Here is a 13,904-nt window from a genome sequence, read left to right as displayed (position 1 = left end):
CACTGTACGCTTCCACGGCGAAATGCGTAGCGTGCTGGCGTTTGGTCCAAGGGCCTCCGGGTTCGATTCTCGGCAAGGTAAGATGTTTTATCCTTCATTGATTAGTTCCTATGGTTCGGGGACTGGGCATGTGAAATAAATAGTAATGAAGAATGTGACATATTTTAAACATTTTATTGAAACCATTTCTTTTACGACGCATCGAGTTGTGTAATAATTTGAACAGAAATGAAAATATACCGGTAATGGCATAAATATACTGGTATATGTGTGCATGTATATGAAAAGGGACTCGTTCTCGGGTTAAGTCCTTCTGGACTATCGATACTTTTATATACTTATGGTAACAAATAGATCGTTTCCATGAAAAGGATCATTCAAGACCAGCCACAATATTATCACACCTGAAGGCACATATACAGGATGAAGCCGAACTCCGTCGACAAACTTTCGGAAATTGTTCAGGGAAACTTTCTGTGTATATTGGTAGAAGGTACCCGTGGCTCGTTATAGAGTACAACCGGTAATTAAATTATGATTTATTTCTGTGAAAATACCTTCACAACAAAGAAAAAGCCTGCGATATTCAATAACAGAAACGTACAACACAAAACACAGAGTAATGCGATAACCCTCTGTCGAAACTTGTACATTTTTATCACAGTGTGTTCAATATGTTCTGTCAGTGTACCTACTGTTTTAAAGGTAACAATTCCATGTCGTTGGCTTCCAGCACGTTAAAGAACTCCTTTCTTTCTTAATCTGGTTACCCTCCAGGTTCGGTTTTTCCCTCGGACTCAGCGAGGAATCCCACCTCTACGGCCTCAAGGGCAGTGTCCTGGAGCTTCAGACTTTGAGTAGGGGGATACAACTGGGGAGAATGACCAGTACCTCGTCCAGGCAGCCTCACCTGCTATGCTGAACAGGGGCCTTGTGGAGGGATGGGAAGATTGGATGGAACAGGCAAGGAAGGGGGAAGGAAGCGGCCGTGGCCTTAAGTTAGGTACCATCCCGGCATTTGCCTGGAGGAGAAGTGGGAAACCACGGAAAACCACTTTCAGGATGGCTGAGGTGGGAATCGAACCCACCCCTACTCAGTTGACCTCCCGAGACTGAGTGTACCCCGTTCCAGCCCTCGTACCACTTTTCAAGTGTCGTAGCAGAGCCGGGAAACGAACCCGGACCTCCGGGGGGTGGCAGCTAATCACGCTAACCACTACACCATAGAGGCGGACTAAAGAACTCCTGCGGGACATAATTCCCATACCCCGGCGTCTGTCAAGAACTAGCATTAGGACGGACGTAAAACAAATAACATTATTATAAGTACTATTTTCAGTGCAATACAGATACAAAGCTAACTGATCTCACGACATGGCCACGAGGTAATCAGGTTTGTTTACATTATGATTGGTTTATATTGCATGTGTTCAAGTGGAGAGATTTTATTTTCTATTGGTTATTTAGTATATTCAGTAACGTTACAATTATTTCTATTAGCGATTTGGTTGTTTCTGCACGAACAGGCGTGTGTTTGGTAGCCGAAACTCCGATTGCAAAACACAAACAAACAAAAATATTTGAAGAGAAGATTCGAACCACCACTAAACGTAGCGGCAGATAATAACCACCGATGCTATTTAGCCACCTGAACCATGCTAACAGCACGAGTTCAATCTTTACTACTCATTTCTGTTTCTACCATATTCGTCCTGGCTGTGGTCCAATTGGAGTGTGCCTCGAGATGCATCGAGATAGTGACGTCAGGCTCGAATATCTCAAACGAGAGTTTTGCTCATCCCGTTGCCTACGTTATAATACAAGGCCTGGAAATAGAACCCGTTAAACGCTATCGAAGTGGTCACACTGAAGTTCAGTACCGGGCCGCTAGGGTCGCTTTCTTGCCCCCTGTCTACTAGGTTCGCGCCTTTAAACGTGTTTATTACCGAGCTCGATAGCTGCAGTCGCTTAAAGTGCGGCCAGTATTCAGTATTTGGTAGATAGTAGGTTCGAACCCCACTGTCGGCAGCCCTGAAAATGGTTTTCCGTGGTTTCCCATTTTCACACCAGGCAAATGCTGGGGCTGTACCTTAATTAAGGCCACGGCCGCTTCCTTCCCAATCCTATCCCTTTCCTGTCCCACCGTCGCCATAAGACATATCTCTGTCGGTACGACGTAAAGCCAATAGCAAAAAAAAAAAAAAGTGTTTATTAACTGAGTTGGTTGTGAATGTATTATGCATTCGTCTGATGTTAAGCATTCGCAGTTCCAGTCATGGTTTATTCACGAGAAATTAAAGGTAGTGGAATTTCGTTTCACAAGTTTCCAGTGAATGTTCAATGTTCGAAACATTATACGGAGGAAGTATTACGCATGAGATACGACTTCCACCTGATGAAATTAGGTTCCTAAGTTTTGATCCGAGTTACGTCATAAGAATCGGGCGATCCCAAAATTTGTCACTGGACTTCTTTGTAAACATTGCTACCGTGACCGGCATTCATTTGAGAGGCCTCTTCAAACTCAGAAATTTAAATTAGGAAACCAACTAGAAAAATAATTTGCCCAACAAATTTGGAGAAAATGAATGTAGCAAGAGCTAAAAATACCGTATTGTATTTTCCCCCGGAACAATCTCTGGTTTGAAAAGTATGGAGGTGGTTTGTCCCGAGAGCATTAAATACAGTTTAAAATAAATCATTTGTTTTATGGAGCATTTTATGAAATTGTTCCATGCGCATGACGTCTGCAACACCTCACATGGGACATATTCCAGGAATGAGAACAAACGAGCATCTTTTAGTACTGAAGATGGACGCCTCAGTTGGTTAAGTAATGATTTCCTGTCTTATATTAAGGAGCCGGTCCCGTGGTGTAGGGGCAGCGTGCCTGCTTCTTACCCGGAGGACCCGGGTTCGATTCCTGGCCAGGGATTTTTACTTGGACCTGAGGGCTGGTTCGAGGTCCACTCATCCTACGTGATATGAATTGAGGAGCTATCTGACGGTGAGATGGCGGCCCCCGTCTAGAAAGCCCAGAATAACGGCAGAGAGGATTCGTCGTGTTGACCACGCGACACCTCGTAATCTGCAGGCCTTCGGGCTGAGCAGCGGTCGCTTGGTAGGCCAAGGCCCTTCAAGGACTGTGGTGCCATGGGGTTTGGTTTTTGGTTTGTCATTATATTAAGAAAATTCAAATGCATTCAGAGAAATTAAAACAAGATTCATAATAAAAATAATCGTATGGCCTCAGCTACCGTGTGCAGACATTTCGATTTGACGCCATCTGGCTGTCTGCTCGTCAATTTCGACGTTCCATTTTACTCTAGGCCCACTAGATGGCAGACCGAGTAAACCGGATCTATCTTGGGCGTCTATGGCTGAGATTTAATGAATTTTATCGGTGTATATACCAAATGTATCACCAGAGGTCTTTTACATGCTCACATCGTACGACATGGAGTATCGAATGGACTTTTTTCCGCCCTTCAAAAATCCGACTACTTCTGCCGGGATTGAACCCGCTATCTTGGGATCCGGAGGCCGACACTCTACCACGGATCCACAGAGGCAGCTAAAAAGATTCATGAGGGAAATGTATCAGGCATAGATCTTGACTACCCAATCCACTGTGGCCTGCGTAAAATACCTCATAAGTATACATTTGCATTATGCATTGACGAGGAGCCTAACAAGCGATGACATCGAGCTCTTCTTCAGCTACCTAAGACGCCAAGCGGAATACAATGACATGGTTCGTGTGGCGAAAGAACAAACAGACTGGAAAGGCTGTTTAGAACATATCTCTTCTCCAGCTATTCAAAGTCCATAATTGGGTCTTATTCGTTTTCAAGATCGAGGAGCCCTCAGATACCGAAAATCATCGTCTGTGGCACTTATGCAGTGGACGACGGAATTTGTCACCTCCGCTACACAGTACTTGCCCCGAAGAGAGTTACTAAAATGTGTACGGTTTTTTCGAAAGACATTTTCAACAGTGAAATTAAGTGTAGAAAGTGTAAACACGACAAACCAGCTGTTTTTCTACAATGAACATTTCTGAGACCTCTATTAGACAACATTGCTTCGAGCCACTCAAGTAGAAGAGGGAAAGTTTTGAAACTTGATAAGAAGCCCCTCAAAAGGAAAGTTTTGAAACTGCATTGACATATCCAAGCCAAAGCATCACCGCTCTATAAATAAAGTACTATCAATACTCGCAAAAAATTTCAGCTCTTTTTATTTAGGATATAATTTACTTATTGACATATACGGCTATGCGAATACAAGGGGGCAAGAACGCGATCCTAGCGACTGAATGGTGAACTAGGATGCTACCCGTTTCCATGAGTGCATTTCAAGGCCTTGTATTATATCGTAGGCAACGGCCCATCCCTACGTAGATCTCGAAGATGCATCGAGAGTGGTGACGTCAGTCTCGAGTATCTCGAACGAGAGTTTTGCCCATCCCTACGTAGATCTCGAAGATGCATCGAGAGTGATGACGTCAGTCTCGAGTATCTCGAACGAGAGTTTTGCCCACCACTAGCTTCAGCAGTGGAATGCAATGGGCTTTGAAAGACTCGAATATACGAAGCCCGTGACGTCAATGCACGGGCCGGTCTGGGCCAGCGCTCGTCATTCGTACACGTTGAACCAAGGACAGCGCTGTGGTAGTTCTATGGGCTGACTGCTTCAATGTGTACAGTGCACTGCGTGTCTGCGGAGTGCGTTGCATTACGGTCGAGTGGAGCCGATCAAATTTGCTGTGGTTTTCAATTTGACTTCTCCGTCTATCCTGTTATCGGAAACGAATGTGGACTGTAGTTCCAAAAGAAAAGAAACCGTGGCAAAAAAATCGTTAAATTAAAAAAAAGAAGCAACAAACGAACTAAAAACCGCATAATTCAAGACTTCTGAACCGGATCCTAAACTTAAAAGTCGTATTTGGTTGCTATTCAAGCCTGCAGTTGACGGTGATGGGAAAGACGTTTTGTGTGCAGTACCATCTGCAGTGAACTTTATGTACACACTAACAGTTAACCGCGGCTGTTCGCGTGGATTTCGTAATTTGATATAAGTAATCGTTCCTCGGTACTGTATTAAGACATTATCCGAAAATCCCTGAAGTATAAAACCTCACTGAAAAATTGAGTTTCATTTACCCCAGAAAATCTTTGTAAACCAAGTTTGTGGTATTGCCTTTTGGGGCTGAGATGACCATGCGACATAGAACTGTACACGTGAGAACGTCTTCTCTCAAGTAAAAAAAAAAAAAAAAAAAGGTTTCTTTATTTTTTAAAGGAGATTACAAATGCATATTTCCACATCTGTAACATCTTCAGGTTTTGAGATATAAGTATCCGCATAAAAACAATTCAACCCCTTTAACAGCCCTTCCACCACCCCCACCTACGTGGATTATCCGAAAACAAAAAAAAAAGAGACATGTTTCTTTATTTTTAAAGGACATTCCAAGTACCAAGTTCCATATCTGTAACATGCAAAGTTTTTGACATACACTGTAGATATACCGGTATTAATTTTAAAAATTCACCTTCTTTTTCAATTAACAAAAAAAAAGTGTTTATTGATAAAGGAGGTGCCAAATACCAGTTATCACGACTGTAACATCTTCAGTTCTTGAGATATTGGTACCCTCATGAAAAGAATTCAACACCTGTTTCAAACCCCCCTTCCTCCGAAGTTAATTTTACCCCCCAAAATTGAGTGTTTTTTAATTTTTAAAGGTGATTTCAAATACCCATTTTCACGTCTGCAACATCTTTAGGTTTTTTTAAGATATAAGTATCCTCATACAAATAATTCAACTAATATTTCAGTCCTTTCGTCCTCCCTTAAGTGGATTTTCCAAAACCAAAAGAATACGTATTTCTTTTTTAAAGGAGACTCTAAACACCAATTTTTATGTCTGTAACAACTTCAGTTTTTGAGATATTAGTACCCTAATACAATTAATTCAACCCCCTTTTCAGCCCCTTTACACCCCCCTCCACGTTAAGTGGTCTTTCAAAAAACAAAATAATGCCTGTTTTTATTTTTAAAATATAAAAAAATACCAATTTTCACATCTGTAACATGTTAAGTGTTTGAGATATACTGTAGATATGCTCATCTTAAAAATTCACGCCAACCCACATTTTAGTCCTTTTAACCCCCCAGCCCCCTTAAGTGTCTTTTCCGAAAACTAAATAATACATGTCTCTCTATATTTTAAAGAGATTATAAATACCACTTCACGTCTGTAATATGTTAAGTTTTTTAGATATATTGTAGATATGCTCAGGGATTATGTGTGCAAATTTTGGTTGGCAGCTAGGCCCTAACATACACGCATAATGTCGCTGCTGTAGAATCCTGGAGCTGGCGTTCCCATGGTTACGGCAGTTCATTTCCTTATCCGATTCCGAGAGCAGAGGGTAGTGTGGTGCCAATATCTCCATAGCGGTCGGTTTTAGGGCCTTAAAACATGATTTTCGGGCCCGTATGGCTTACCGAGATTTGTTCTTTTGGTCAAGGGGCTTAAAAAGAGCTTAGTCTCGTTCTTGCACGACAAGTTCGATATTTCACCTATATTAGCCTATTATTTTTATATCTGCCCCGTCGCTCCCCCCGAATTATTATGAAAATAAAATACAGCCCATGTCCCTCAGAAATAATGTATCTTTACATTAGTAAACGGATTTTTAGAATCGGTCCGGTATTTTCTGAGATTACCCTCCAGATATACACAAACTAACAAAATTCGCGCTCTCTGTTGTATTAGTATAGATTAAAAGAGTCGGACTGATTTTGTCTTTTTATGATTGGATAAAAACATATGATGAAAAGGTGTGCTTGAATGACGAGCAATCTAATGTTTCCGTGTCATCAGACTCCACGACTATGCCACAATCTACCAAAGTAATGAAGTTTTCTTCGTGGACTGACGTTCATGATGCTCCTATTCCAATATATGAGCTAGAAAGATATTTAAAGCAAAATTGTGGAATGGAAGAAGAGAGAGATATAGCGTCCTATTGGAGAACAAATGGACAAAACTATCAAAAATTTCACCAGATCGCTAAGAAAGTAATATGTATGCAAGCATCAAGTTCAGCTTCAGAGAGAAATTTCAGTTCAGCGGGCTTCATTCTCAATGCACGACGGTCTCTTGTACAACCAGAAAGTGCCGATGTTCTTCTTTTCATTCACAGTAATTCCCATTCCACCACATTAACAATGACCAATAAACTACGCACACTAAGTAAAAGCTATGTTCAGGTTTGTTTTTGTTATTGGCATATTGCACGTCATTTCTGTTTGTATTGTATTTTGAGGTAAACGCGAATGAAGTCCTATGAATATGCTTTGTGTTATTTATATTCATTTTCAATTACCTTGATGTCAATTGCAAACGAATATTAGTTTATAATAAAGTTTCTGTTTGTTTTCAGTTATTATTATTATTATTATTATTATTATTATTATTATTACTACAGTGCAGGAGAAATCTCTACCTTTAATTTCAAAATGCGATTGGCCTACCGGTACTTTAAAATATGTTATTAGCGTACGGGAATTCGTAGAGCGAATGATCCGAATAGTAGTGTGACGGGAACATTTCGTTGTGCACGGCGCACATGTTATTGTGGAGAAGTACTCAAGGTTACTCTACTGAGCCCGCCCAGTGCGGTGGACTGCGGTGGGCTGTATGAGACTATTGTCGCGACCACCAAATTAGGCGGGTGAGGAAAACTGCGCTGTCGTCAGATATGGGAACGGCGAAGCGACAGATGGTCGAGAGTCGCTTACCTCCGGGCACGGATTGGCAACGCTGATCGCGCAGTGCTGTCAAACTGAAGCCCAACCGCTCCAGGCCACCTTACCCGAGTCATTCCCTGTCATGAAGCTGTTGAACTCGCACCGTAAGTGCAGTTAAAGATGGATAGTGAATGTGAATTGATTTGGGCTCAAGTCAAGAGAGAAGTGGCAGAGAAGAACAAGACATTCAACATAAAGGCCGTAGAAAAACTCACGTCAGAAGCCATCGCCCATGTGACTGCTGCAGACTGGGAAAAGTGCTTCAATCGCGCGGAAAATCTTCAAACAGATGATTGGGCCAAGAGAATATTAAGGGACGAAAGAATGGAGCCATTCATCATCATCAGTGTAAAAGACGACTCGACAGATAGTGAGATGAGTGATGACAGTGACTAAGAAATCTTAGACTGCCTTGAAACTAGAAAGCGATTCTTACTTCATTGTAAATTAATGTAAACCTATTCTTTAAAGTAGTTCTTTTTCTATATCGCTCAGTACAATATACAGCATTCAAATATTTAAACTTATAATGTAATAAAACTGATACAGAGTAATATGTAATCCGAAAGTAATTACGGCGTCCTGCAGCCTATGCTGGTGCGCACGCCCCGAACTGCCTCAGCTAGCGACATTTACATGATCGCTTTCCCGGCCATTTTCCGGGAAAATTATAAGACTCACGGAAATATGTTTCAGATAAAAAATATAAGTCAGGCAATTTTTAAAATTTTTCCCGCAGACAAAATTTTATTGGCTGAAGAAATAAAAACTTGGCCGCTTACTGAAATTGTCAATACATGATCCTACGGATTTAAATTTACTCGTTCAAGATTTTATTTTTCATAATTATTTAAAGTGGTTTATATGGTAAATAGTTATACCACTGGAATCAGCAGTCTTTTCTGAAGCTTGTAGTATAATTTGTTTTTAAACATTATATAAAGTAACATGAGGAGCTTGAGAGAGAACAACTTGCCTCGCGCTCCGAAATGATGTGTTCAGTTAAGACATTTCTTCGCCAGTTGCTACATAACCTTGGCAACAGCGTCATTTCTCTGAACCGCCTAATTTCGTGGCCGCGACAATAGTGCTGTGGGCCAGAACGCTGCCGCGTCAGAAAAGAACGGCACTGCACGGGTTGGGCTGCCGGAGTCCGTGGGTTTGAAGTGCTGCGCGGTGGGACTGGCTGCAGGACTCTGAGCCCTAGGGAGTGTCTCATTTCACGGCCTTTGTGGCCCTTTCCGTTCTTTTGCCGATACCTTCATTCTTCGAATGGTCGGACCTCTTCTATTTTCTCCTCTGATTAGTGTTCAGAGAGGATGGTTGCCCATTTGTAATTCCTCTTTAAACAATAATCACCACCACACCACACTCACTGTATCACGACCACTGCTCACTGCATCAGTGTGGCGGCTCAAGCCGCAATCACCGCGAGTCGCAAACCAAATTCAAATTGCGCATGCGCGGAGATGGAGAGTGCTGTCGCCGTTGCGGCTACAATCGCACCTTGGAAAACGCGCCTGTAATCGTTTTGTTTTTAAAATGAAGTAATTTAAATCAAGTAGCGAGCACTTGAGTGGTGCGCAAAATCGCAAAAGAAAGAGAGCGATTGAAGAATTCCAAATTAGTAGATTATTTTCCAAGAAGACTATTGAAAACCATAATAAATATTGCCCGTGTTCCGGTAAATCTACTGTTTCTACAAGAAACCTTAATGAAAGAATTGCTCGATAATTTTTTCAGTAGATTCTTTTTCTCCTTCCAATTAGAAGGCAAAAAGCAAAGTCATCTCTATATAGCCCATGGCAGGAAGGCCCATGGAGTAGAGGAAGATAAAGGTTTCTAGTTCTCTGTCACCTCGACAGTAAGTAGGATAGGTTGGCCCGGACGCATTTGGCTGTAGGAATTTTTCCGGTACTCCTTTCTGGCGTAGATTGAGTGAAGCCCTGGGTCATGTGCCACACCAGAAGTGGAAGTCCAGTTTCTAAATTTTCTGGCATCTTGACGGGGAATTGGACCCACGTCCTTCCGAGAGAGCCAAGCACGTCTTTACCCGTCTTTCTTTTTCACATTTTTTTCAAAAGCTTCCATTCCGTACCCTGAAGTTGTTCGGCGGGCCTCCTCGAAAGTGACTTTCTCTCTTGGGCCAAGGTCAAGGAGACGGGGATGAGCGGGGAGCGACCGTGGTCTATAAAAGGAACTGTCCCGGCATTCACCTTAGTGAGGAAAATGGAAAACCTCGGAAAACTATTAGCAGGACAACCGCCTTCCGAATACAGAGCTGTTGAGCCGATGGCATCGTTAAGCCAAAGTCTATTCTGCTCGGTAACCTACCCACTTCGGCTCTACTCTGCTATATACCTCAGTTATTTCTTCTATTTTCCAACTGATTTAACGTCGCACTAACACATCGAAGGATTTCGGCTAAGTGAAGGCGGGAAAGTGCTAGAATTGAGAAGGTAGCGGTCGTGGCCTTAGTTAAGGTACAACCCCAGCATTTACCTGGTGTGAAAATGGGTAAGAACGGAAAACCATCTTCCCAAGGCTGCCGATGGTGGGATTCGAACTCATCATCTCCCGAATGCAAGCTCACAGCTACGCGACCCTAACCGTGCGGCCAACTCATTCGGTATACACGGTAGTTAGCGCGACTCTCGTACGCCTGCAGCCATCCCCGATTGAAGGAATTTTACTGACTGTAGAATGGGTTAATCTATTAGCAAAATAAGAGTAATATTTCTGGGCGAAGGTTTTCAACAGCTCTATTGAAGCTAATTCCTGTTCCATCTTAGACGAATTTACATGAGAATTTGAGGTGAGGGATCCTTTCACTCTCTGATAGAGAACTAATTTCCTTCTTTTTTAGTCTTTATATTTTTTCGAAATAGAAATAATCGATGTTACGAATAAACCGAAGAGTTTCATACACGTCGTGATGGACACTACAATACTTTTATAATCAGGATGTGTACAAAGGAGAGATTTATTTGATGAAAATTTAGCATAGAATATCATCTCATATTATCCCATTAGTATGTAAATAAAAGTCAAAAATTACTTTCTCCTACAGTTTTATGAACTCTATACTACTGATTACTAGATCATGAACATTTCGTGATTTGATTTGACTGGTTTTGAGACGTCGAGGTTTTGCCATATTCATTGAAGGGATTGTGGGAGGGGGTTTGTGACATTCTTTGAGTGATTAGGAAGTATTTCTCACGGATTGTTTATTTTAAAGTGTTATTTATTTAGTAGAACTGTTGAACTTCAGTCATTCAAAATGGTGAGCTATAGAATGTGCTTTATTCAGACAGAAAACACACTGTATTTTGTGACACTAAAATTTATCGGCGCCATGACACTTTGTGTCACAAGTGTGTGATGTCACTTAGTCATTTTTTGGATTATCTTCGTCTTCTTCAATGGTATTTTTTATTCCCCAGAGTTTGTTCTGTCTGGAAACATGGAAAAACATCCTCTGAGGGGCCATGCGTCGATACCAATGAGTTTTCCTACATCGTACCAAGCAGTAAATGATCAGGTAAGACTAACATAGGGCTATTATATTCTTGTTGCTGTTTTCAATATTATTATTTAAATTATCTTTTTCATGAAGTGATATAATTAAACCTTATCGTAGATTCCTAATGGACAGCAATTTCGCACTGTGTCTGTAAGTTCAGATGATGACATGATTGACATAACTACCACTGGAACTGTCACTGAACGCTCGATACACCAAGACGAGCTCGCTGCCTCACATTGTAAGTAAATTAAAACATCAAAATATTTTCTGCATTTTCCTCCTTATTTATGTAAACCACGTTGAGAATCGGATGTGTGTATATTTGAAAGATGTAGAGATCGAGAGAAAATCCCTAATTTCTCTTTTGGAGCATGTTGGTTTTACTCTGTTGTGTTAAGCATTTTCTTAAGAATAGTTAATTATCCCCTTTGTGTTCGGTGGAAGGTTTTAATAGCATGCTGTGAGCTTGTAGTCTGTCAAAACCTAACCTCACCTGCACACCTGAAGCATTTGATCTAATAAACTTTTAGTCTAGTGGATTTCAGTTAGTGCATGTTTGCATTATTTGTATTTTCATTATTTATCTTCTGTGTGGATACTTGGACAGACTTGGATTGATATTTTAATAATCAAAGAATGTGAACATCTTGCATCTAGTGAGGTTATGTTTTATTAGTGGCACATATTGTACCCCACTTCAAAAATATCTTAAATACTGTTGAGTTTGCCTGTTCATTAATGGATGAAAAATATGATGAACAGCGAAATTTTCCTAAAAAAAACGTGAATCTGATCTTAGGTTACATAGGCCCTACTTTTTAAAATGTTACTAGTGTCAGTGAAAAGGTTTCTTGCATGCATTATAGTTCAAAATAAGATTGCACTCAGCCATGCCAGGAGAACTACCACTTGTTTACATCTGGTGCTATATTTTTTGGCTCTGTCACCAGGGACACTAGAGCACTTAATCTATGTCTGTTCAGATAGTCTGTCAGCCAGTTCTCGGTGATACAATAGTTTCTGTATAGTGTAAAACAAAAGCTAAAGGTTTCCACCCATTCAGTACTCAAAACAGTACAGTAAAGGTAAGACATGAATAAAAAGAAAAAAGAAAAAGAAATATATGAAGCAAGCATGAAATTCAAGACGAGTAAAGATTTTGATTTTGACTGATAATGGTCTCTGGTAAGACCGAAACTAGTTTCAACAAATAGATAAGGGTAATCCTAAAAATAAGGTCTCCTACTTTTTATAAATACAGAACTCTGTTCGTGTGGCTGTCGGTCACAATATTGTGAAGGGTGTTACCCGCGGTTGCATATAAACATGTGCACGCTGCGCTGAGGCACTCGGTCTTGGCTTGGCAGCCGTTGAGAATGGAGCTCCCATTGGATGTTACCGCCAAGTGCATGGATGTCAAAAATGTTCGTAAGTGGTGTAGAGAGTTTGCAGCCGGTCGGACTGAAATTTACGACGAACAAAGGAGCGGGAGACTGTCAATTTCTGTCGAGACAGTCGTGAAGGTTGAGCAAATCATGTGTGAAGGTCGGCGGATCAGCCTGGATGATCTCTGCACTTTGGTTCCTGAGGTTTCTCGAAGCGCCGCTCACATAATTTTGACGGAAAAGTTGAAATACCGGAAGGTGTGCACAAGACGGGTGCCAGCACCGACAATGAGGTGAAAGATGAGGTTCAGAACTTCATGAACAGCATGGCGGCGAACTGGTATGACATGGGCATACAAAAACTGTCACAGCGTCTACAAAAATGCATCGACCGGAATGATGATTATGTAGAAAAATAGCTAAATGTTCAAGCTGTAAAATGATGTAAACCATTGTAGAAATAAACAGGTCTGTGTATTTATAAAAAAAATAGGAGACCGTATTTTTGGGATTACCTTTGTATGTGACTTTTAAGGTTACAACAAACTTCATTGAATAGGTGGAAACCTTTAGCTCTTGTTTTACACTATATTGCTTTTCAGTATGGATTAATATGAAATTTAATACCTATGACAGTAGTTTCTTTCGCTTCAATGTCACTAGCCCATGCTGAATCCACACACATCCCTTCCATTCTGAATTTGCCATATTCATTTTGTCTTTGTACAAATTCTTCTCTAAAAATCCATCTTGTCCCGTTGGTAATACAAAGACTGAGCTTGCTGCAGTCACTTAAGTGTAGCCAGTATCTAGTATTCGGGAGATATTTGGTTTGAATCCCACTGTCGCAGCCCTGAAGATGGTTTGCCGTGGATTCCCATTTTCACACGAGGCAAATGCTGGGGCTGTACCTTAAGGCCACAGCTGCTTCCTTCGTACTCCCAGCCGTTTGTCTCATTGTCGCCATAAAACCTAGCTGCGTCAGTGCGATGTAAAGCAACTTCTTAAAAAATAAAAAATGGTAATACAAAGGGTTATAGTAAGGATGCAAAGTAGAGGGCATATAAGTAGCTGGTAAGACCCCAGTTATATGGTTCAAGTGTATGGGATCATCACCAGGATTAGTTAATTTGAGATTGGGAAAAGTTCCGAAAGAAAGCAATGCG

General features: G+C 41.1%; 1 protein-coding gene across 10 annotated transcripts in view; it reads left to right on the top strand.

Annotated features, from left to right (window-relative positions):
• ClC-c (chloride channel protein 3) overlaps positions 1–13,904 on the top strand; it is a 376,006-nt gene that overhangs the window by 144,730 nt on the left and 217,372 nt on the right. For 9 of the 10 annotated variants that reach the window (XM_067147496.2, XM_067147494.2, XM_067147491.2 and 6 more), the window contains exons 2-3: positions 11,271–11,368; positions 11,468–11,591. In XM_067147496.2, the coding sequence (XP_067003597.1) occupies positions 11,291–11,368; positions 11,468–11,591 (202 nt within the window). In that variant the 5' untranslated portion in view covers positions 11,271–11,290. Of the gene's footprint in view, positions 1–10,971; positions 11,111–11,270; positions 11,369–11,467; positions 11,592–13,904 lie in introns of those variants that run through there. The other variant, XM_067147495.2, reaches the window with a different exon arrangement.

Source organism: Anabrus simplex, chromosome 5 (genome assembly GCF_040414725.1).
Source record: "Anabrus simplex isolate iqAnaSimp1 chromosome 5, ASM4041472v1, whole genome shotgun sequence".
Classification (NCBI taxonomy): Eukaryota; Metazoa; Arthropoda; class Insecta; order Orthoptera; family Tettigoniidae; genus Anabrus; species Anabrus simplex.
This window is presented reverse-complemented; position numbering and strand designations above follow the sequence as displayed.